General features: G+C 54.2%; 2 protein-coding genes across 2 annotated transcripts in view; one reads left to right on the top strand and one right to left on the bottom strand.

Moving 5' to 3' along the window:
- Positions 1 to 8573, bottom strand: part of KDM2B (lysine demethylase 2B) — a 112232-nt gene extending 103659 nt beyond the window's left edge. Inside the window, exons 1-2 of the mRNA XM_058656440.1 lie at positions 8500 to 8573; positions 1396 to 1582 (exon numbers count right to left, since the gene is read on the bottom strand). The gene's annotated coding sequence lies outside the window, so the exon portion shown is untranslated. The remainder of the gene's footprint in view (positions 1 to 1395; positions 1583 to 8499) is intronic.
- A 201-nt stretch (positions 8574 to 8774) lies between these two features.
- Positions 8775 to 20810, top strand: ORAI1 (ORAI calcium release-activated calcium modulator 1). Its single transcript, XM_004595319.2, has 2 exons — positions 8775 to 9310; positions 19827 to 20810. The coding sequence occupies exons 1-2, from the start codon at positions 9014 to 9016 to the stop codon at positions 20424 to 20426; spliced, it is 897 nt and encodes a 298-aa protein (XP_004595376.2). The 5' UTR covers positions 8775 to 9013; the 3' UTR covers positions 20427 to 20810.

The raw sequence follows: 20810 nt of genomic DNA, 5'->3' as shown, positions 1-20810 counted from the left end.
TGTATATCTGACTTTCCAATAAAAATAAATCTTTTTTTTTAAGGTACCTAGGAAAGCAGTGGAAGATGGCCCTAGAACTCTGTCCATGTGGAAGACCCAGATCCAGTTCTATACTCCTAGCTCCAGCCTGGCCCAGCACTGACCATTGTAGCCATTCGAGGAGTGAGCCAGATCTCTCTCTGTAACTCTTGTCTTAAAAAAAAAAAAAAAAAAATGAACATTGCGCTAGGAAGCACAAGTCAGGAGCTGTGGCTGAGACACCTCGCCTCCCATTTGCCAGCTCTGTAACCTGCAGGTGGTAATAAAACCTCCCAGGTGCAGTGTGAGGCTGGATCAGACTATAAACAGAAAAGTGCAGGTGCCTGGTATCTTAACAAGTGCTCAATAAACACCCGCCGCCATGACTCACTATAGTGGTCCTCGGAGAATCCATGTCAGTGAAACAGTTGCTAAGGGATTAGGTCACAGTCCAGTGAGCTCCCTAATGTCCACTGACCTGAATTTGTGAACTCCGAGGAAAAGACTATATCTACATTGTCATGATCTTGCCCCCAGAGGACGCTGATGTTAAAACATGCTGGGAAGTGGGCCAGCATTGTGGCACAGCACGTAAAGCTTCCACCTGCTCACAAACTGGGAAAAGCAGCAGGAGATGGCCCGAGCCATTGAGAGGGCTGACTGCATATGGAGACAGTCAAGGAAAACCATTCCTAGGAGGTGGTGCCCAGACCCAGACTCGGGGAGAAAAGTCTTGGCTGAAGCTCATGCTGAGGAATCTTGACACAGGTGCAAAGGCCTTGTGACTGGAGGAACCAAAGGAACTGAAGGAAGGTCCAGGTGACCAGGTGCAGTGAGCATCAAGCCCTCGCTGCTCCACTTCCAGGCTAGCTCCTGCTAATGTGCCTGAAAGAGCAGTTGAAAGATGCCCCAAGTACTTGGGTACCTGCACCCAGCTGGGAGCCTGCAAGAGGCTCCTAGCTACGGATCAGCTCATCTCCAGTTGTTGCTGCCATTTGAGGAGTAAACGAATGGATGGGAGATCTTTCTTCTCTCCATAGATCTTTCCCAGTAAAGATAAATCTTTTAAAAAATTTTTGATTGGCAGTAACTTATCTACTGGGGCTATCACCTGCTGCCACCCACCCCCGCCCCCACCCCCCAGGATGCACATGAACTGGATCCAAGATTCAAATCATCACACTTCAATATGAGGTGGGGACACCTTCACTACTGAGTCAAACACTGCAAACACCCACACTGCCAAGTTTATGCTTTAGCAAGCTTTTTTTCTGGTTGCTGCACAAAATAAGTTTTAGGAGGATCAACAGTAAAAGAAAAGAGTAGACGCAGAAGTGGGAGTTTGGCCTACTGGTTAAGACAGCTCCGTGTACTCACCTCCAGCACCTGGCTCAGGCACACCCAGGGAGGCAGCAGCTGAGGGCTTCTGCAACTTCAGCCTGCCAGGAGCCTTCGGGCATGTGTGGAATGAGCCAGCAGAGGAGAGCCCTGTGTCTCAAACAACAGATACAGCAGACAGACCAGGACAGGCTCCTGCAGACACCTGGGCAGCAGTGATGGCGGCCTAGAGGAAGATGGAAGATGAGAAGAGGAGAGGGTTTCAGGGAAACACTGAAGGGCCAGAATTGACTGGCTTTGTAGGTGGACTGGATGTGGTGGGGAAGGGTCCAGGAAAGGGAGCCCCTCAGAGCCACTCCAGGGCCTCACTTGGCCATGCAGCACTGGACAGGCCATTCCCGGGATGCTGGGCGTCTTATGTGATTAAGCTGGAACAGTTCTCTGGGAAATAAATGCCCTCGGCCTAAAGGGCTTTTATGAGGCAGGGCAGGGGATTAAAGGCAGCTGGGCTGCAGAGAAATCCCAGGGTCAGGAGACAGCTGAGCATGGAGACTTTTCATCTAAACCTTAAACGTTTTTATTTTTCACTCTCTGAACTCAGGGTGTCACTTTAAATACATGTTTGGCAACATTGGCTGTTCTATTTTTCTTTTTAATTATACAAAGAGAAATCCTGGAAGTGGCTCAGGCCCAGTCCTGGGGGAGCGGGAGGGGGTGCAGGGAGCTGGGGGGTGGGGGACAAGGCAAGTTTGGCGGCAGCAGTTGGAGACAGAGACACCAAATGAAAAACGCAGTGGATTTGAAATCCTTGGAGATTTCAAACTTCCAAACTTGCAAGTTCTCTGACGGGTTGTCGTGGAGACCAAACTTCCCACTATCCTGTGGCCAGTCCTGACTCGGGACTTCTAAAGGGAGACTGACAGCCTCACCAGCTCAGAATGGATAGAGGACAGATGGACACGTGTCCAAGATAAAAATATCAACAGCACCACCGCCCTACCTGGACCTTGAATTTATTCTGGGCCTCTGTCCTCCTCCCGCCTCTCACCCTCTGGGCAGGAAACTGCCTCCTGTGCCCAGTTCATTCTCTGCCTCCTGTGCCACCTTGTACACTGCTCTAAGACCACCATCAGCCCCATGGGAAACCGATGACCTCACAGTCAGTGGGTGTTGAGCAGTGTTAAGTACCTGCACCTAACCTTATCTTTTAAGTTCATGTTTTCATAATTTTTTTAAGCTCCCTCATATTTTTCTGAACAAAAAAGTCCTTCCTTCTCTCTTTCCTCCCTTCTTCCTTTCTTTCTCTTAAAAATTATTTATTTGAAATGCAAAGTTACAGAGAGGGAAAAACACAAAGAGGGAGATATCCCTCTTGTTGTTTTAGTCCCCAAATTGCCATGACAGGGTGGAGCCAAGCCCAGTCCAGGATCCTTGAACTCCATCCAGGTCTCCTGCATGCATACAGGGACTAGGGCTGAAGCCATCTTCTGCTTTCCCAGGCAGATTAGCAGGGAGCTTGATCAGAAGTGGAGCAACTGAGACTCGAACCAGTACCTATTTGGGATGTTGGTGTTGCAAGCAGCAGCTTAATGTACTGTGCCACAGTGCCAGTCCCTGGAAGAACTGTGTCTCTGTCTTTGCCACTCCGCTTTTCAGATAAAGAAGTAAATCTTTCGTAAAAATGAGTATGAGATGGATCACAGACCTTAACCCTCATGCAAAAAACTGGAAAACTTCTGAAAGCAAAGACAGGCGAATATTTTCATGACCTTGAGGCTGGCAAAGATTTTTCACCCAGGACACAAAAAGCACAACCCATAAAAGGAAGAATGGGGCAAAGATGCAGACATAGCCAGAGCTCTGCCTGCGGGTGGAGCAGAGTCCTGAAACCCGGGCTGTGGGTAGCACTGCCCCAGCAAAGGTCTCTATGTCTCAGTCCCAGACAGTCCCTCAGACCAAGCCTGAGTCCAGTAACCCTGATTCAGCCTCCTTCCCCCCAGTTCCTCAACTAAGAAGATGATCTCTCAGTGCGGCTGCCTTCCAGACGGCTGTGGTGTTGGCACCAGGCTAGCATGCATACTGTGTGACACACAGAGGTACCCGCTCCATAGAAGGCCATCTTTCAAGTTACTACTAGAAATAACCACTCCAGACATACACAGCTTCCGGCAGAAGTGAGCTTCCCACCACGAGTGGCATACAAGGCCTGTTCCAGAAAGGCATGAGCATAAAAAATGGTGGCTCTTATTTTAAATATGAATGAAGGGTTCTAAACTTTAGACACACCAGAGCTGAAAGTGTGGCTGGGACAAAGGAATACACAGAGGGGGCAACCATGATGAGCTCTCACAGCCTTCTCCTGAACTCCAGTGAGACAGGTGGCTTCTCTGAGGGCGCCTTGTGGCACAGAGAGGGGACCAGGGACTCCCCTTGAGATGGACATCAGATTTTCCTCCCTGACCACCTGATTGAAACAACGTCTGAGTGTCTAAGAGGACTGGGAGCCCACAGAGGCAAAGTGATTTGCGTAAGATCACACCAGTGCTAAGCAGCCAAACTGAGGCAGTGCAAAGGCTGTGGGTACTTAAGGACAAATGACCACCCGGCCGGCAGGTCTCAGGGAGCAGTCCACCCCTGGAGATTCCGATTAAGGACACAAAGATGACTGAAGGGGCAACAGTGAAATCCCAGATCCACCCAACCACCGATGGGCCTAAACCTATCCTGGGACTCATCCAGGCCTCATTTTTCTCATTTGTAAAATGGTGAAAATAGGGATAATGATCCTGACAAAAGAACATTTCTGGGATGTTCAATAATCATACGGGCCTGAAATTGGAGATGAAGAGAATTGGGTGAGATTAACCAACCAAGCACTGCACAAAAGGCTCTGTTCCTGAATGTGTTAAAATCTTAATTCAATAAATAAATAAATAAATAAATATCTTTTTAAAAAATCTTAACTCAGGGCCCGGCGGCGTGGCCTAGCGGCTAAAGTCCTCGCCTTGAAAGCCCCGGGATCCCATATGGGCACCAGTTCTAATCCCAGCAGCTCCACTTCCCATCCAGCTCCCTGCTTGTGGCCTGGGAAAGCAGTTGAGGACGGCCCAATGCATTGGGACACTGCACCCGCGTGGGAGACCCGGAAGAGGTTCCAGTTTCCCGGCTTTGGATTGGCACAGCACTGGCCCGTTGCGGCTCACTTGGGGAGTGAATCATCGGACGGAAGATCTTCCTCTCTGTCTCTCCTCCTCTGTGTATATCTGGCTGTAATAAAATGAATAAATCTTTAAAAAAAAAAATCTCAACTCAGATCTCCTGAGGAACCACTGTGAACAGCCGCTTACGACGAGATACCCACAAGGGACCGGTGCTTCAAGGACTGTCCTCTTCCCGGCCGTCTCATCTTCAGCCATGGAAGCATGTACGCTCTCCTTCCCCTGCCATCGGCAGCCCAGTGCTGTGGTGCAGCCAGTAAAGCTGCTGCTACTTGTAGCATCGGTCTGTCTTAGGGGCACCAGTCAGGACTGCTCCACTTCCCATCCAGCTCCCCGCTGGTGCACCTGGAAGAGCAGCCAGGCACAAGCCCTAGGCCCCTGCTTCCATGTGGGAGACCTGCAATAAGCTCCACACTCCTGCCTCTGCCGTGGCCATTGCATCTGGAAAGTGAATTCATTTGGAGCGTGAACTAGCAGATAATCTCTCCCTCTCTGTAACTCCTTCAAATAAATAAATATGGCTGGAAAAATGTGCTATGACTTCTGTGTCCAGCATTCTTCCGCTGTTGGTTAGCCCTGGATAGTGTCTCAATAAAATCCCATTTCAGGGCCAGCATGATGGTTCAAGCAGCTAATCCTCCATCTCCAAGCACTGGCATCCCACACGGGCGCCAGTGTGGCTCATGTCCCAACTGCCCCACTTCCCATCCAACTCCCTGCTTGTGGCCTGGCAAAGCAGTCAAGGACAGCTCAAAGCCTTGGGACCCTACACCAGCATGGGAGACCCAGAAGAGGCTCATGGCTCCTGGCTTCAGATCGGCGCAGCTCTGGCTGTTGTGGCTACTTAGAGAGTGCACCAGAGGACAGAGGATCTTCCTCTCTGAATTTCTGACTTTCCAATAATTTTTTTAAAAAATCTTTAAAATACAAATAAATACAAATAAATACAATTTTTTATTTCAAAGATCCTTCTATGGCAACAGGTTTGGCTAAAAAAATTATCATGGGGTTATTGTAAGGAATTCCTAGGCATATTTAATATGTAATTCTACATACCTGATATCAGGAGGTGCTTGGAATAGTGCCTGTTGTTGGTCAGTACTAGTAAGCGTTCACTCCCGTTTTCCCCTCTGCCCTGTCGAGCTTGCTGTCTCCCATGGTCCGCCCTGGGCTGTCATTGGCTACCACGGGCCAGGACGGCCAAAAGCCTTGGGACCTTTCACCCACATGGGAGACCCAGAAGAGCTCCTGGCTCCTGGCTTTGGATCGGCGCAGCTCTAGCTCCTGGCTCCTGCTGTTGTGGTCACTTGGAGAGTGAATCATGGGACGGAAGATCTTCTTTTCTGTCTCTCCTCCTCTCTCTCTCTCTATATATATATATTTCTGACTTTGCAATAAAAATAAATAAATCTTAAGAAAAATAAATTTTAAAAAAGCCTGCTGCCCCACCCCAGTGCTAAGTTGCCTTATGGGTTGCCACTCCCAGGACCTTTCATGCCTAAATTAGCAAATGTCCTCTCACAGCCTTACCCTCCAGAACTGTCTCCCAACACAGTGTGCACCCAGTCCTGGAGTGACAATGGACAGGAACTGAGTTCTCAGGAGCTTTATCTGCTCCTGGGGGGACAAGGACAGCATTGAACACAGCTGCAAAGACATCTGGGGAGGTGACAGAGCCAGACATGTGGGACAGAGGGGGGTTCTCACTGGTCATGATAAGATGGGTCTTTTATTTTTTATGATTTATTTATTTTTATTGGAAAGGCAGATATAGGAGAAGAGGAGAGACAGAGAGGAAGATCTTCCATCTGATGATTTACTCCCCAAGCGGCCACAATGGCTAGAGCTGAGCCGATCTGAAGCCAGGAGCCAGGAGCTCTTTCGGGTCTCCCACATGGGTACAGAGTCCCAAGGCTTTGGGCTGTGCTTGACTGCTTTCACAGGCCACAAGCAGGGAGTTGGATGGGAAGTAGGGCTGCTGGGATTAGAACCAGTGCTCATATGGGATCCTGGTGCATTCGAAGCGAGGACTTTAGCTGCTAGACTATTGCACCGTGGCCCCTTCATGAACTTCTTTACTTGCCCTCAAATTTGACCTGGGACGGATGTTAAGTGCAAAGTAACAAGTCTGGGCAGGCGTGAGGTATGAATGGTGAAGGCATCACCTGCGAGACAGGCATCCCATATGGGGCACTGGTCAAGTCCCGGCAGCTCCACTTCAGATCCAGCTCCCTGCTAATGCGCCTGGGAAGGCAGCAGGAGGGGCCATGCCTTTGGGCTCCTTCACCCATGTGGGAAGCCATGATGAAGCTCCTAGCTCCTGGTATGGAGCCTAACCCAGCCCTGGCAGTTGGGGCCATTTGGGAAGAGAACCAGGACTTTCAAACACACACACATACACACACACAATCGTTTAAAAATAGCAAGTCAGGGCCCGGTGGCCGTGGCCTAGTGGCTAAAGTCCTCGCCTTGAAAGCCCCGGGATCCCATATGGGCCGCCGGTTCTAATCCCGGCAGCTCCACTTCCCATCCAGCTCCCTGCTTGTGGCCTGGGAAAGCAGGAGAGGACGGCCCAATGCATTGGGACCCTGCACCCGCGTGGGAGACCTGGAGGAGGTTCCTGGTTCCCGGCATCGGATCGGCGCGCACCGGCCCGTTGCGGCTCACTTGGGGAGTGAATCATCGGACGGAAGGTCTTCCTCTCTGTCTCTCCTCCTCTGTGTATATCTGGCTGTAATAAAACGAATAAATCTTTAAGAAAAAAAAATAGCAAGTCAAAGGCAACCAGTGGAGTTAGATTGTAAATTCCAAGTTCCAAATTTTCATAAAAGCACCAAGAAATTCCGCTGGAGGAATCCCAGAAACTTTCTCATACCACGAAGTAGCTGGGTGGAGGGGGCGCCCTCCAGTGGCAACAAAAGTTTAATGTCGTGCTGTGGACCCGAAAAGCCACATGCTTGTGATCTATGGGTGTCCTCCGTCACCGTCTCTTACATTCTGCGTGTATCCACCATTCACTGAATTAAGAGTATGCGCCAGGCGGTGATGGGATAGTGGGCGTAGCGCTGTGAACCCGGCAGTCGAGGGGTCCGCTCTCAGCGCCCTCCTGACTTCTGCAACATTTGGACTTGGAATGTTCTGGGTCAACACCCCTCAGGCTCTGCATTTGCAGCAGCCTCCCGCCCCGCCCCCACTCTTGAAAAAAAAAATGTATTTATGTTGAAAGGCAGAGTTGCAGAAAGACTGGCAAAATCAGCTCTTTCATCAGTACACTGTCCATACGGCTGCCTCAGAAACAGCTGGCCTGTCCCCCATGCGGGTCCAGGGGCCGAAGCACCCGAGCCACGGTCGGCTGCGGCCCGGGCGCATTAGCAGGGAGATGAATCGGTGGCTGCGCAGCCGTCGCCCAAGTTTTAACTGGCTACACCACAACACTAAGCACCGGTCCCCTTAGCTGGCACGAATCTCCCCTCGACCAGTCAAGTATGGGCTTATTTATCACCTGCCCCTCTTCCAGACACACAAATTACAAGATTCCTAAAAAAAGACAGAGCCTATTCCTGGAACCCCTCAGCTCAGCACCTAGCAGGCGTCCGTCGAAGGCCATCTGCCCTGAACTCGCAGCCCCCCACACCACCCGGCCCTGGACCCCGCTTCGTGTCTTCCACAAGGTGACCACTGGCCACCTTTTTCGTCGTAACAATTCACTCCCCGGCGTTTGCCGCCGTCGCCAGAACGGCAGCTGCACCGTGTTCCCCACCCCACCTGCCCTCGGCGCCTACATGCTGTGTGTACACCCACAAGGCGCAGGTTCCAGCGAATTCTGACTGAATCACCTCACACCTCAGCCTGCTCCCTTCCCTCCACACCTGGCGCCACCCTTTCCAGAGGGAGACATGGGCCCCAGGAGGCGCTCAGAGGTGACCTCAGGCGGCTCGGTCCAGGCGTCCGAGCTCCTGGAGCAGAGCCATAAGAGCAGCTGCGGAGATGGGAGGCGCCGGAACCGAGCGCGAACGCCGCGAGGCCTGCGGCCATGAGGCGCTTCCAGGAAGAGGGAGGGCGCGGACGGTGGGCGGAGCCGGTGGGACAGTCACGTGGTGCTCTCCAACACGCCCCCCCGTCGCGGGTGGGGCTACTAGACGGGAGGGACGCATGCAAATAAGCTTGAGGAGGCGGGCCAATCGCAGCGCGCGCCGAGGGTCCCGGTTCTCGGATCGGACGCCGGCCCGCGCGCCGCCCCGGGGGCTTTGGCCTGCGGCTCAGCGGGGTCTGCTGGCTGGGGCCGCGGCTCGCGTCCTCGACTTCTTTTTTTCCGTCCCGCGCGGCAGGGCGGGGAGCGGCCCGGCCCTCGTGCTGGGGCAGGCGGAGGCGCGGGGCGGGGGCCGCTGCCTTTTTGCCGGCGTCCGGACCGGCCCGCGCCTTCGCAGCGTGTTCTCTCCATGCATCCGGAGCCCGCCCCGCCCCCGAGCCGCCACAGTCCGGAGCTTCCCCTCAGCAGCGGCAGCACCACCAGCGGCAGCCGCCGGAGCCGCCGCAGCGGGGACGGGGAGCCCTCGGGGTCCCCGCCGCCGCCAGCCGCCGTCAGCTACCCGGACTGGATCGGCAAGAGTTACTCCGAGGCGATGAGCCTCAACGAGCACTCGATGCAGGCGCTGTCCTGGCGCAAGCTCTACTTGAGCCGCGCCAAGCTCAAAGCCTCCAGCCGGACCTCGGCTCTGCTCTCCGGCTTCGCCATGGTGAGCCCGGGCCGCCCTGCCCTGCCCCCTCTCCTGGCCCGGCCGCTCCCGCCCCGAGCCCCGACGGGGCCCGCTGGAAGCCGGCGGCGGGCCGGGCCGGGGGCCGGAGGGTGGTGAGGGGAAGCGCTGGGAGATGCTGGAAGGGGGGCCGGAGGCACTTGGCTGAGGCAAGTGGACGACCAGGGGTCACCGGCGTGGCGCGGTGACAGGAGCCCCGACTGTGGGGCTCAGGTGCCTCGACTAGGGCACCGGGAGAAAGAGACCCGACGAGAACGGTGCAGCCCCCGTGTGGTCAGGGCAGAAGGCGATACCCAGGGCGGCTGGCCCATTGGGGAACAGGTGTCAGGAGGCCTGGATGAAAACTGAATCTCCCCTCAAGCTCCATCCCCCGTCCCTGGGAGCTGCGTGGGGACGCCCACACTCGGTTCTTTTATCAGCTAGTTGAGGCAATTTCCTGACACCCACTTTTTACCCCGCATTTTCCGGAGAGCCTCCTCAGCCTGGGGATTTGACAGCCACTGCCCCCTGGATGTGTGGGAGGAGAGAGGGACGAGTCCCCCCTGGGTTGGGCTTTGACGACACGTCTCCCCTGTCTGTAGCGGCAGGATTGAGAAGCCCAAGGGTGGAGTGGAACAGAGGAGTGGCTCCTGGGACACCTCCAGGCCTCGGGCTAGCAGCCTAACCTCTTCATTATCTACTGGCAATGACATCAGCCGGCCTGAAAGGGTCTGTCCCTGCCTGCCCCACCCCCCCCAAGATATGTAGCCTGGAGCCTCCCTGCTTCCCCCTTAGTGATCTGAGCCCTCGGCCTTGAGGAAGGGAGTGGCTGCACCCAGGATGTTTTGTTGGGAAAGGAGTGTGTGTGTGTGTGTGTGTGTACTGTGCAGCCTGAAGGTGTTGGAAGGCTCAGGGTGTACTGGGACTTCGTGGGTGCGGGAAGGGGAGGCTGGGAGCAGCCCTGTGCACCCCGTCTGGCTGTGCCCTGCCCTGCCTCTGGCCACCTGCCCTTGGGGCCTCCACTCTGGCCCTTTCTGGACCCTAATTTCTGTGGGAGTCCCTCAGAGAGGATAGTGTGTTAAAGGGTTTTAGCTTAGGTTCAAGTGACAGAATCCTGTTACTCGGTCCCTGAACTAAAAAGCCTGAACTCTGAGGATTGCCAGCGTTTTCCAAACCCTTGGCATGTGCAGGCTCTGGATGGGTTTCTCAGACTTCTGTGCCCACTCCTCCACTGCACAGTGAGGCAATTTTCTCTGAACTTATTTCCCAAGGCCACACGGCTAGGCTGCTGCAGGGGGACCTGAACATGTACCTGCTGGTACCAGAACTCAGGGAGTTACGTCCCTTGCGGCGTGCTGAGCTGTGCTCCCAGTGCAGCCAGGGATATGTCAGAGCTAGGTCTAGAGAAGGGGAATAAATAGAGCTCCAAGTGTTCTCCTAAATCCGTGAGAGCTTTCTGTACAAGTTGAGCGAGTCCCTGCGGAGCCCTGGGTCTCTCTCAGATGGTAGGCCTTTTCCTGAGCGGCCCCGGGAGGATCAGAGTGGTGACACTTTTGCTGCCTGCTCAAGTACTCTCTTCCTCCTGCACCAGGCAGGCCTCCCAGTCAGATGTCACCTCCTTCCTCCTCTCACTAAAAACAGGGCACGGAAGTCAGGAGGCATGGGCTGCTGATGGCCTCAGCTGGACCTTGGCTCAACACGGACCATCTGTTTTGCCCTCAACTCAGGCTTTCCGGCTCCCATGGTGGGTTCCCCTGGATTCAGCAAGATGGGAGATGTTGTACCCTGTCCTGAGGCAGTGGTTATAGGGGTGCCTGGCATTGCCATAGGAAGTCAGAAGACGGGGTCGGGGCAGAGTGGGAGGTCAGTGGGGCAGGGCCCTGGAGGTGCAGCCCCACCACAGACGCTTGCCTGGGCGAGGCTGGGAGCAGTGGGTGTCAGGCAGCCCTGAAGCCGAGAATGGAGTAGCAGGTTTCCTGGATTATTCTCCCCCTACCCTGTGATTCAGCACAACCAACTTCCTGTGCCCAGCAGGCTTCCTTCCTAGAAACCAAGAAATAAAACCCCAAGGAGCTGTTGACCTGGGGTCTCCAGGAACCCTTGAGCGGAATGAGGGGTTACTGCTCTGTGCTGGGAAAGGCCTGGCCAGGTGCCCGGGCAGCCCTGGGAAGGGGCCAGGAGACCTCTGGCATGTGGCTTTGCCTCCTTAGAGCCAGGTTCTACCCTGGCCTTGCTGTGTGAGCATTCTTGAGTGAGACTGGGTCTCTGAAGTGTAGAGGAGTTTTCAGGACGTGATGGTGTGCTCCTTGGCTGGACCCTGTGTTCTCCAGGACCCCCAGGAGGGTCTCAGCATGGTCAGTAACCCCTCTAGCATGCGACATCAACTGAGACCCCCAGGTCTAGCATGTGGTCGGCATCCTGCAATCCCCTGCTGGACTTTGCTTCCAGCCCTCTGCCTCAGTTTACCTCCTGACACTAGGCAGCCAGCCTTGGCCTGACCCAAATGTGCCTGTGGGGCGCACCCATGGGGCACGCAGGCTGTAACGTTAGCCTAAGCAGAAGATAATTGGGAAGGTCAGCCTGCTGCTGTAAACAAAATGCTTTCCGTGACCTGGACTCAATTATTTTTGGATTATCTGCCTCCTCAAGTTCTCTGCCCACCAGCACCCTTTGGTTCCCAGGGTCTAGAGCAGGTTCAGGCGTTGACTGGAAATTTCTGTAAAAATCCGCTGGAAGGAAGTGCTGCGATCCTAAAGCCTTGGTGAGCCTCTGAGATGTGTTCAGAGTTCAGGGAGTGTGGCGAGAACAAGAAACTGCGTGTACATGTGGTGCCCAAGCAGATGGCACTCACTGCTGTTAACTGGCCTCTCACTACCAGCGGCATGGGATGCACCCTCTCGTGTGGCCTTCCTGCAGCCTGGTGAGGGGTGGTGGTCATCGTGGATGCAGGACTTGCCTGAGGTCACCTGCTGGACAGCTATGACTCTGCTGTAGGCCTTGCTGTGGGAAGGAACCATCAGGAGGGCTTAGAGGCCAGCGCTCAGAGGCTCAGTTGTCACAGACCAGCAGAGAAGCGGGGCTCGAGCCAGCCAGCTTGGCTGTCCATCCAGCTCAGCCTCTTCATGCCTGTGAGACCTTGGGGCCATCTCTTCACTTCCCCAAGCCGCAGTGTCCCCGTCTGTAAAAGGTGTCCTCGAGTTAGCATTTACCAGCCTTGTCCTGTGGGGTGGGTTTCCCTGGGAAAAGCCCGCTCTTCCAGCTGAACCTTGAAGGGGAGGATTTGGAGACGAGCCTGCTTAGCAATAGAAATGGTAGGAAGAGCTACAGAGCTAAGAAGTTGGAGGCTTTGGGGAGTGGCGGCGGGCCTGGGATTCAGCGATAGGGCAGACCTCTGAGGCAGGATGCTGGAGGCCCTTGACTGGCCTTTTAGGAAGTTGGAATTTGTGTAGAGTTTGTAGAGGAAGCCATCAGAGGTTTTCTTTATTTGAAAAGCAGAGAAGCAAAGACAGGGAGTAGCCTGTGCATTCCCTGATTCACTCCCTCAAACGCCCTCAGCAGTTGGAGCTGGGCCAGGAGCTCAGGTCTTGAACCGTGACCGGCTGCCTCCCAGGGTGCTCACAAGCAGGGAGCTGGAATTAAACACAGAGCCAGGATTCTAACCAGGGCACTCAAGTGTGGGATGCGAGTGTCCTGGTGGCATCTTTACCATCACATTGAAGGCCCTTGCCTAAAGGTTGACAAGTTCAGGACCCAGCATAATGGCTTAGTGGCTAAATCCTCTCCTTGCATGCACCGGGATCCCATACAGATACCAGTTTGTATCCCAGCTACCCCGCTTCCCGTCCAGCTCCCTGCTTGTGGCAGCCAAGAATGGCCCAAAGCCTTGGGACCCTGCACCTTTGGGGGAAACCCAGAAGAGGATCCTGGCTTTGGATCGCTCAGCTCCAGTTGGTGCAGCCATTTGGGGAGTGAACCAGTGAAAGAATCTTTTTCTCTGTCTCTCCTCCTCTGTAAATCTGATCTGTCTTTCCAATAAAAATAAATGCATCTTAAAAAAAAAAAGGTTGACAAGTTGTGCAGTAATGATGCTGATTATGACTACTTTTTTGAGACAGCATCCTTTTTGTTTGATCTCCACAGCAGCTCTTAAAAATCTTTATGGTTAGAAAAGTCTGTATGGTTGCTAGGACTGTGGCTGCCATGTTAGCGGTTCAATATCAGAAGCTTTAGGGTCTTCCACATGTGTGATGGATTCTTGCACCAGACTTGCATGTGGGGCTGGTATGTGGGATTTTGCTGAGGGGTCCAAGGGAAGAGGCCTACCGCCCAGCACAAGGGGCTTTTGTGGAATTTCGCAAGCGCCTGCAGCGACTCTCTGGAACTTGCAGCCCAGAGCAGTGCCCAATGCCTACTGTCTGTCGGGTCCCTGGGTGGTGCCGGAGAAGTTTGCAGAGTTTTCCAAACAGATCCATGCATGGTGGGGACGGGGCAGAGTCCCCTTGAGAAGGTAAAACCGTGTGAAGTTTACATGCAGTCAGCAGATTTCTTGCTGATGGGAGAAAGGCCGTGTGAAGGGTTGGGGGCAAAGATCTTTCATTTGCTGGTTCATTTCCCCAGATGTCTGGCAACAGCCTAGGCTAGGTCACGCTGAAGCCAGGAGCCAGAAGTGCCATCTCAGGCCTGTCTTGTGGGTCCCTGAGCTGTCCCCCACTGCCTCCCAGGGTGTGCACTAGCGGGAGTCTGCATGGGGAATAACAGTGGGACTCCATCCCAGGCTCTGCTGGTGGGGACACGGGTATCCCAAGCAGCTGTTTAACTCTGTACCCCCCTATAACCACCCAGCCAGTGTTCTTTTTTTTTTTTTTTTAAGATTTTATTATTATTGGAAAGCCGGATATACAGAGAGGAGGAGAGACAGAGAGGAAGATCTTCCATCCAATGTTTCACTCCCCAAGTGAGCCGCAACGGGCCGGTGCTGCACCGATCCGAAGCTGGGAACCAGGAACCTCTTCTGGGTCTCCCACGCGGGTGCAGTGTCCCAAGGCCTTGTGCCATCCTCGACTGCTTTCCCAGGCCACAAGCAGGGAGCTGGACAGGAAGTGGAGCTGCCGGGATTAGAACCAGCACCAATATGGGATCCCGGCATGTTCAAGGCGAGGACTTTAGCCGCTGGGCCATGCCTCTGGACCCAGCCAGTGTTCTTTACATGCACCATAAAAGGGACCTCTCGGGCCTTCCTTCAGAGGCGCATCTTCTGGGCTCTTATTTTGAGGGTCCCCTCTGGGGAGCATTGGTCAGCCCAAGAGTTGACCAGCTTTTCTGCCCGGAGCCCATGCTCCCAGTGCTAACTGCTGAGCTCAGCCACCAGAGCTGGAAAGCAGCCACTGACCATCTGATGTAAGTGATGAGCATGGCTGTGTGCCAGGACAGCTCGATCTGCCACAACTACGGTCCTGGGCCCTGCCTTGCTGACCACCGAGCCCAACTGTGGTCTCTGCACTTTGGAGCATTCACTTCTATCCAAACGGTTTGGGGGCAGGCATTTGTCTCAGTGGTTAGAGCTAGTTTGGCTGCCTGCATCTCAGGTGGGAGTGCTTGTTTTCCATTCCTTACTGCACCCTCCTGCTCACCCACACCTCTGGAGGCAGCAACTGTGGCCTGAAGGATTGGGTCCTCGCCATGCTTGCCGAGTTCCTGATGGAGTTCGGGGCTCTTGGCTTCAGCCTGGCCTTAGCAAGCGTTTGGGGCGATGAATCAGCAGATGGGAATGTTCTCTCTGCCTTTCAGGTAAATTAATTTTCTTTTAAATTTACCACTCGCCTTATTATTTGTGTGCTTGCACATTATGGATGCCATCTAAGGAAGCGGTGTATAGGAGTGAGATCCGTGGCAAAGTGGATTGAGAACCACTCGGAACATCCATATCCTGTATTAGAGTTCCTGGTTCAAGTCCCAGCTCCTCTGCTTCCGTTCCAGCTTCCTACTAATGTGGATGAGGGTCTAAATACCTGGGCCCCTGCCGTCCACATGGGAGTACCTGGGCCCCTGCCGTCCACATGGGAGTACCTGGGCCCCTGCCATCCACATGGGAGTACCTGGGCCCCTGCCGTCCACATGGGAGACCTGAATAAAGTCTTGCCTGGCCCAGTCCCAGCTGTTGGGCGTGAACCAGCAGGTGGAAGTTTGTCTCCTTTCTCTGCCTCTCAAAGAAAAAACTTCTGCAATTATATACAAAAATGGAAGAATTGAAAGAACCAACCAACCAATAAATGGCATTAGGTCTCTTATGCTACTCAGGTTCCCAAGGGATCCCTGGGCTGTCCCCCAAAACACTGGAAGGACACAGAGGTCCCTGCCTTTGTTCCTCCCTCCACCTTTTTAAAAATTTTTTGAAAGATTTATTTATTTTCATTACAAAGTCAGATATACAGAGAGGAGGGGAGACAGAGGAACATCTTCTGTCTGATGATTCATTCCCCAAATGACCGCAACTGCCGATGCTGTGCTGATCCGAAGCCAGGAGCCAGGAACTTCCTCCAGGTCTCCCACATGGGTCAGGGTCCCAAGGCTTTGGGCCGTCCTTAACTGCTTTCCCAGGCTACAAGCTGGATGAAAAGTGGAGCACCCAGGATTAGAACTGGTGCCCATATGGGATCCCAGACTTCAGCCACTAGGCTACTGCATTGGGCCCTCCAGCAAAGATCTTGCAGGGTGAGGGCTCGGGAACATTTCTGTGAATGAGTGAATGGTTCTAGTTCTCTCCCAAGAGGCCAGGAAACATCGGAGCCTGAAGCAGTCAGAATTAGCCAAAGCAGAGCAAGTCTGGGCCCTCGCTTCCCTTACCTGCAGCTTCAGTCTGTCGTGGCCTTGAGTAAGTTGTGGCCAGCATTTTTCTTTCCAGTGAAGTAAGAAGTGAATGAAGAAAAAAGAAAAAAGCGGAATGTATTGTGTCCTGTAAAAGTCGACTTTGGCGTGTTTTAAGGACAGTATTGTTTGGTGAAACTGTTTCTGTTAAGAAAGTTCGAGTGTCTATTTATAGAAACATTGAAACACTGGCCTGTGGTGGTCGGAAGTGTCCCCTGCTGGCGTAGGCCTTGATGCTCTCTAAATAGATGACTTGTGTCTGATGCGGGGCCAGCAGGTTCAGACAGCTCTAGTATCCCTGCCATTTGAGTTCCAAGGCTGCAACTGCTGATACTCCAAAGGGGATGAACCCAAGGAAGACTCGGGGGACTGGGAGAGTGAAGCTCTGGATGCTGGGGTCAGGCCAAAGGTGCCAGGGGCTCAGGGTCTCCGTGGAGCCCAGCAGCCATGAAGATGCTAGTGTTGCCCTAGGCAACATGGGCAGTGCCTGGCAAACTCAGCTAGGCCCTGCCTTCCACAGAGCCCATCATCCTGTTAAATCTTGCTGGAGTTTCGTCACCTCCATGGGGGTCCCTGCACCCATCCGGGGTGGGCTGGAGCCTGTCCATTTCTCTTCCATTTCATCCTGCTGTTAGTACCCTCGTGGCCAGGTTCAGACGGGCCAGTGACCGGCTGGCTGGGAGCTGTTATTTTGGGCTCACGGGCCCAGCACTCGGGCTATATTTACTTTGTGAAGCTGCACGCAATCTGATCTGATCCGATCTCTCTGGGACTCTGCTGGGCCCTAGGAGTCAGCTGCCCATTTCTGCGAGGACCCACTGGCTTTTCCTCTCTTCCCTACCCATTAGAGACATTGCCCAAGCAGGGAGCATTCTGGAAAGAGCCAGTGGCGTTTGTGCTTCTCAACGGTTTTTATTAGGATCTGTGATTTGTGCCAGCTGTTCTTTTTCACTCTGAAATGGTCTTGGGTGCTACTGGGTGGCCTCAACTCCATCCCCAGTGTACAACTCGAGCCAGCCTGTATGGTGGAGTTATGGGAACTGTAGGGTCCAGAGGAGTGCTAGGGCTTCATCTGGGGTGGAAGCAGGCCCTGTTCCCTTCCTCAGAGGCCCCAAGATGTCCAGAGGCCTGGCTGGCTTTGGTGTCCCGGAGAAGGGGTATGTCCCAACAGCTGCTTTTTCTGGCCCCACACCCCGTGGGTGTGACAGATGGTGTATCGTGGGTTGAACTGTGTCTGGCAGAGGTGTCTACTTGCCCAGGTGTGATTTGGGGTGCACGTTTCCCTTCTGTTGAGGTCTGGAGCCAGGCAGATGACGTCCAGGGCGCCAGGGATTATTTTTCTCTTCCATTTCAAGCTCTGTGTTTTTCAATGTTTTATGGGACCTCTTCTGTGGCGGGCCTTATGTAAAACAGTTGACACACCAAACCCTCATTTAGTCTGCCCATGACCTTGAGAAGGAAGTACTTACTGCGGCCCTACTTGTGGCTTAGAGAGCCCTGGGGTTTGAGCTCCCACCACCTACTCCTAGCAGGGGAACCTGTGGGGGTGGCTGACAGCCCTGTCTAAGCCCCAACTCCTGTAAAGGAAGAACATACAGGTGCGAATCTAAGGCTCTCTCTACTCATTAACCCACCGGATCTTCACAGCGACCCGCAAACATAGACACAGGGAGGTTGAACTTGGCCCAGGAGGGGCCAGTTTATGGGGGCTGGTTGGATGGGGTACCTGGAGGAAGAGCTGAGCCCCCTTGGGGTGGGATGCGGGGGGAGGCCCATGTAGGCAGCAGGTATTACCTGCACACAGCTCCCTCTATGTGCATTCTCAGCACCCAGCTCCTGCCCTGTGAAGTGTCCTGGGAGCCTGTACAGCCCAGCACAGCCTCTCCTGCTAGATCCTCTCTCAGGTTTCAGGTTCCGGGACAACAGGTCCAGACAGGAAGAGGAAGTGCTGGGGGTGGGGAAGGGACAGCAGACAGCAGAGGCTGGATGTGGGCAGCAGGCCTGGCTTGCAGCAGAGACCAGCCAGCCAAGGGATGTGGCCCTTGACCTGCCTGTCCTGACGGCCTGCACCCTGCCTCTGCCCCTTCACCCACGTGTACTAGGACTTCTCAGGACTGGCCTCTGGCCACCAGCAATGTTAAAAACAGTGGAAACCCTCATGGCACTGCTCCAAATTTATACGAGCTTGAGCTGTTTTGCAAACTCCAAATCTGAAAAGGACATTGTCTCATTGGTTGTGGGGAATTTTATGGGCAAAATTCTGTGAATCCATTGAAATGACCCGAGAAGTGCGGTGAATCCGCTTACCTGGATGTTATATGGAGAGGGCCTGTGATTCCCACAGCACTCGGCTGTGACCTTGATCTTGACACTCCCCTCCTTCCCCAGAGAGGGGAAGATCTTGACCAAAGTCACACAGCAGAGCCCACACCTGCCAGTGTGGCCCTGGCTCTCTCTGCTGCAGTGTGCCTTCTATCCGGCAGCACTGTGTGGGAACACAATGGGTTTGCAGAGGTGTCTGAACTGAAGAATGACGAAGTTCACTTTTGTATTGAAGGCTTGCCGACTGCCGGGTACTACGTACGTTCTGTGAATTAACATTTAACCATCCTCTGAGGCATGTTCAGATGTGGCGAAGGAGGAAAATGAACCTGCCAGGGTTACACAGCTTCACAAAAGGCGGAGTTAGTCTGGTGGAAGGGGAGCTTGCCCCCTCCCCAGCGTGAGGCTGGGGGGCAGCTGCAGCCTTAGCCACCCCCTCTCTGCCATCATCACCCCTGACAGTACTGTTGACGTTGGTGCCAGCTGCCCTTGCTCCTCAGCCCATGCGGGCGGACCCTGGCTGCTTGCCCACCGCCTGCTGTTCCCCGTCCAGATCTGATGAGCTTGCTCCTGGGCATGGGGGCAATTTGCAAGGCCCAGGCAGGGGAAGAGGGTAGAGAGGGGGGAGGAGACCTCTGCAGCCCCTGAGTGTGGCAGACCTGGAGCATGTCCCTGGTGACCCCTGATGTGCAGGTTTCCTGGAACTGCAGAGTGACCAGCAGCCCTGGGGCTAGAGAGGAGGCAGGCCAGGCTGCTGGCCACTCGGCTCTCACCAGGACTGTGGCCCTACTCTTCGGGGAAGCCTCCCTGAGTTCCTTGTGGGTTTTGTACATGGTGTTCTCAGAAGCTGCTTGAGTGTGACCTGTCCAGCCCCTTTGCTGCTCAATGTCCCCAGTGCAGGACAGGAAGAAGGCCCTGCTTGGGCGGGAGAAGGGGGCTGACAGGTGTTATGGTGGCTGTTTTTTTCCTCTTGATGCATTTTGTTTAATTTGCCAGCTTAACCACTTGGAGGGGCAAATGTTACAGTGTAGGAGGTGTTTACTGTGAAGCACGGACTCTCATTTCATTGTTAAAATAACTAAGTGAATTAATGTATGCCTATTTTACAGATCAGAATATTGATGCTGAGAGAAGTTAGACGACTTTCCTGGGGGCTCAGCTAGTGCTTCTATTGTGGGGCCCTTGGCTCCAAGCCTGCTCTGTTTTTGTCCCCCATCTCCCAGCCCAGAATGGGTAGCCCTTGTTGTCCCATTATCAACCCCTGAACTTCCCAGGACCCCAAACCTGTTGAGAGGAGACATGACACTCATGACCTTGTCTGTCCCCCCCCCAGGTGGCCATGGTGGAGGTGCAGCTGGACCCTGAGCACGACTACCCCCCGGGGCTGCTCATTGCCTTCAGCGCCTGCACCACAGTGCTGGTGGCCGTGCACCTGTTTGCACTCATGATCAGCACCTGTATCCTCCCCAACATTGAGGCCGTAAGCAACGTGCACAACCTCAACTCAGTCAAGGAGTCGCCCCATGAGCGCATGCATCGCCACATTGAGCTGGCCTGGGCCTTCTCCACCGTCATAGGCACGTTGCTTTTCCTCGCCGAGGTTGTGCTGCTCTGCTGGGTCAAGTTTCTGCCCCTTAAGAAGCAGTCGGGGCAGCAGCGCCCCACTTGCAAGCCCCCGTTGGACAACGTGGCCTCCAACAACAGCTCTGGCATCACCCCAGGCCAGGCGGCGGCCATCGCCTCCACCACCATCATGGTGCCCTTTGGCCTGGTGTTCATCGTCTTCGCTGTGCACTTTTACCGCTCCTTGGTCAGCCACAAGACGGACCGGCAGTTCCAGGAGCTGAGTGAGCTGGCTGAGTTTGCCCGCCTGCAGGACCAAATGGACCACAGAGGGGATCACCCCCTGACACCCGGCAGCCACTATGCCTGAACCCTCTGCAGCCCTCCCTCAGGGCTTTGGCCTGGCTCCCTTCCCTGTGACCTTGCCCTGCCACAGCCTCAAGGACCGCCTGGGCGGGGAGCTGGGCTTCTTCAAGGGGTAGAGGGAAAAGGCTTTTTGTAAAAGAGATGGCTACATTTTGAAACTTTCCTCGAAGTCAGAGGAAAAGCACTTGCTGGTGTTGCAACTCCAGGCCCGCATATTGGGAGGAGCAAGGGAGGGCTGGTGGAGAGCCAGGAGAATCTGCCTAGTCCGCCCCATTCCCCGTGCCAGTAGCACCTGGGTGCTCCCTGCCCCTTCCATCTTGACTGCCTTTCCCCTTCTGCATCGAGCGTGTGCATGTGTGTGTGTACACATAAATATATTCCTAAGGGA

This window comes from Ochotona princeps, chromosome 29 (assembly GCF_030435755.1).
Source record: "Ochotona princeps isolate mOchPri1 chromosome 29, mOchPri1.hap1, whole genome shotgun sequence".
Lineage (NCBI taxonomy): Eukaryota > Metazoa > Chordata > Mammalia > Lagomorpha > Ochotonidae > Ochotona > Ochotona princeps.
Note: the sequence above shows the minus strand (reverse complement) of the source record. Positions and strands in the feature narration are given on the sequence as shown.

Excerpts from the sequence above, each read along its gene's own strand:
- ORAI1 (XM_004595319.2), top strand. The coding sequence starts at position 9,014 with ATGCATCCGGAGCCCGCCCCGCCCCCGAGCCGCCACAGTCCGGAGCTT. Across the intron at positions 9,311-19,826 it reads TGCTCTCCGGCTTCGCCATG|GTGGCCATGGTGGAGGTGCA; the intron begins GTGAGCCCGGGC and ends TCCCCCCCCCAG.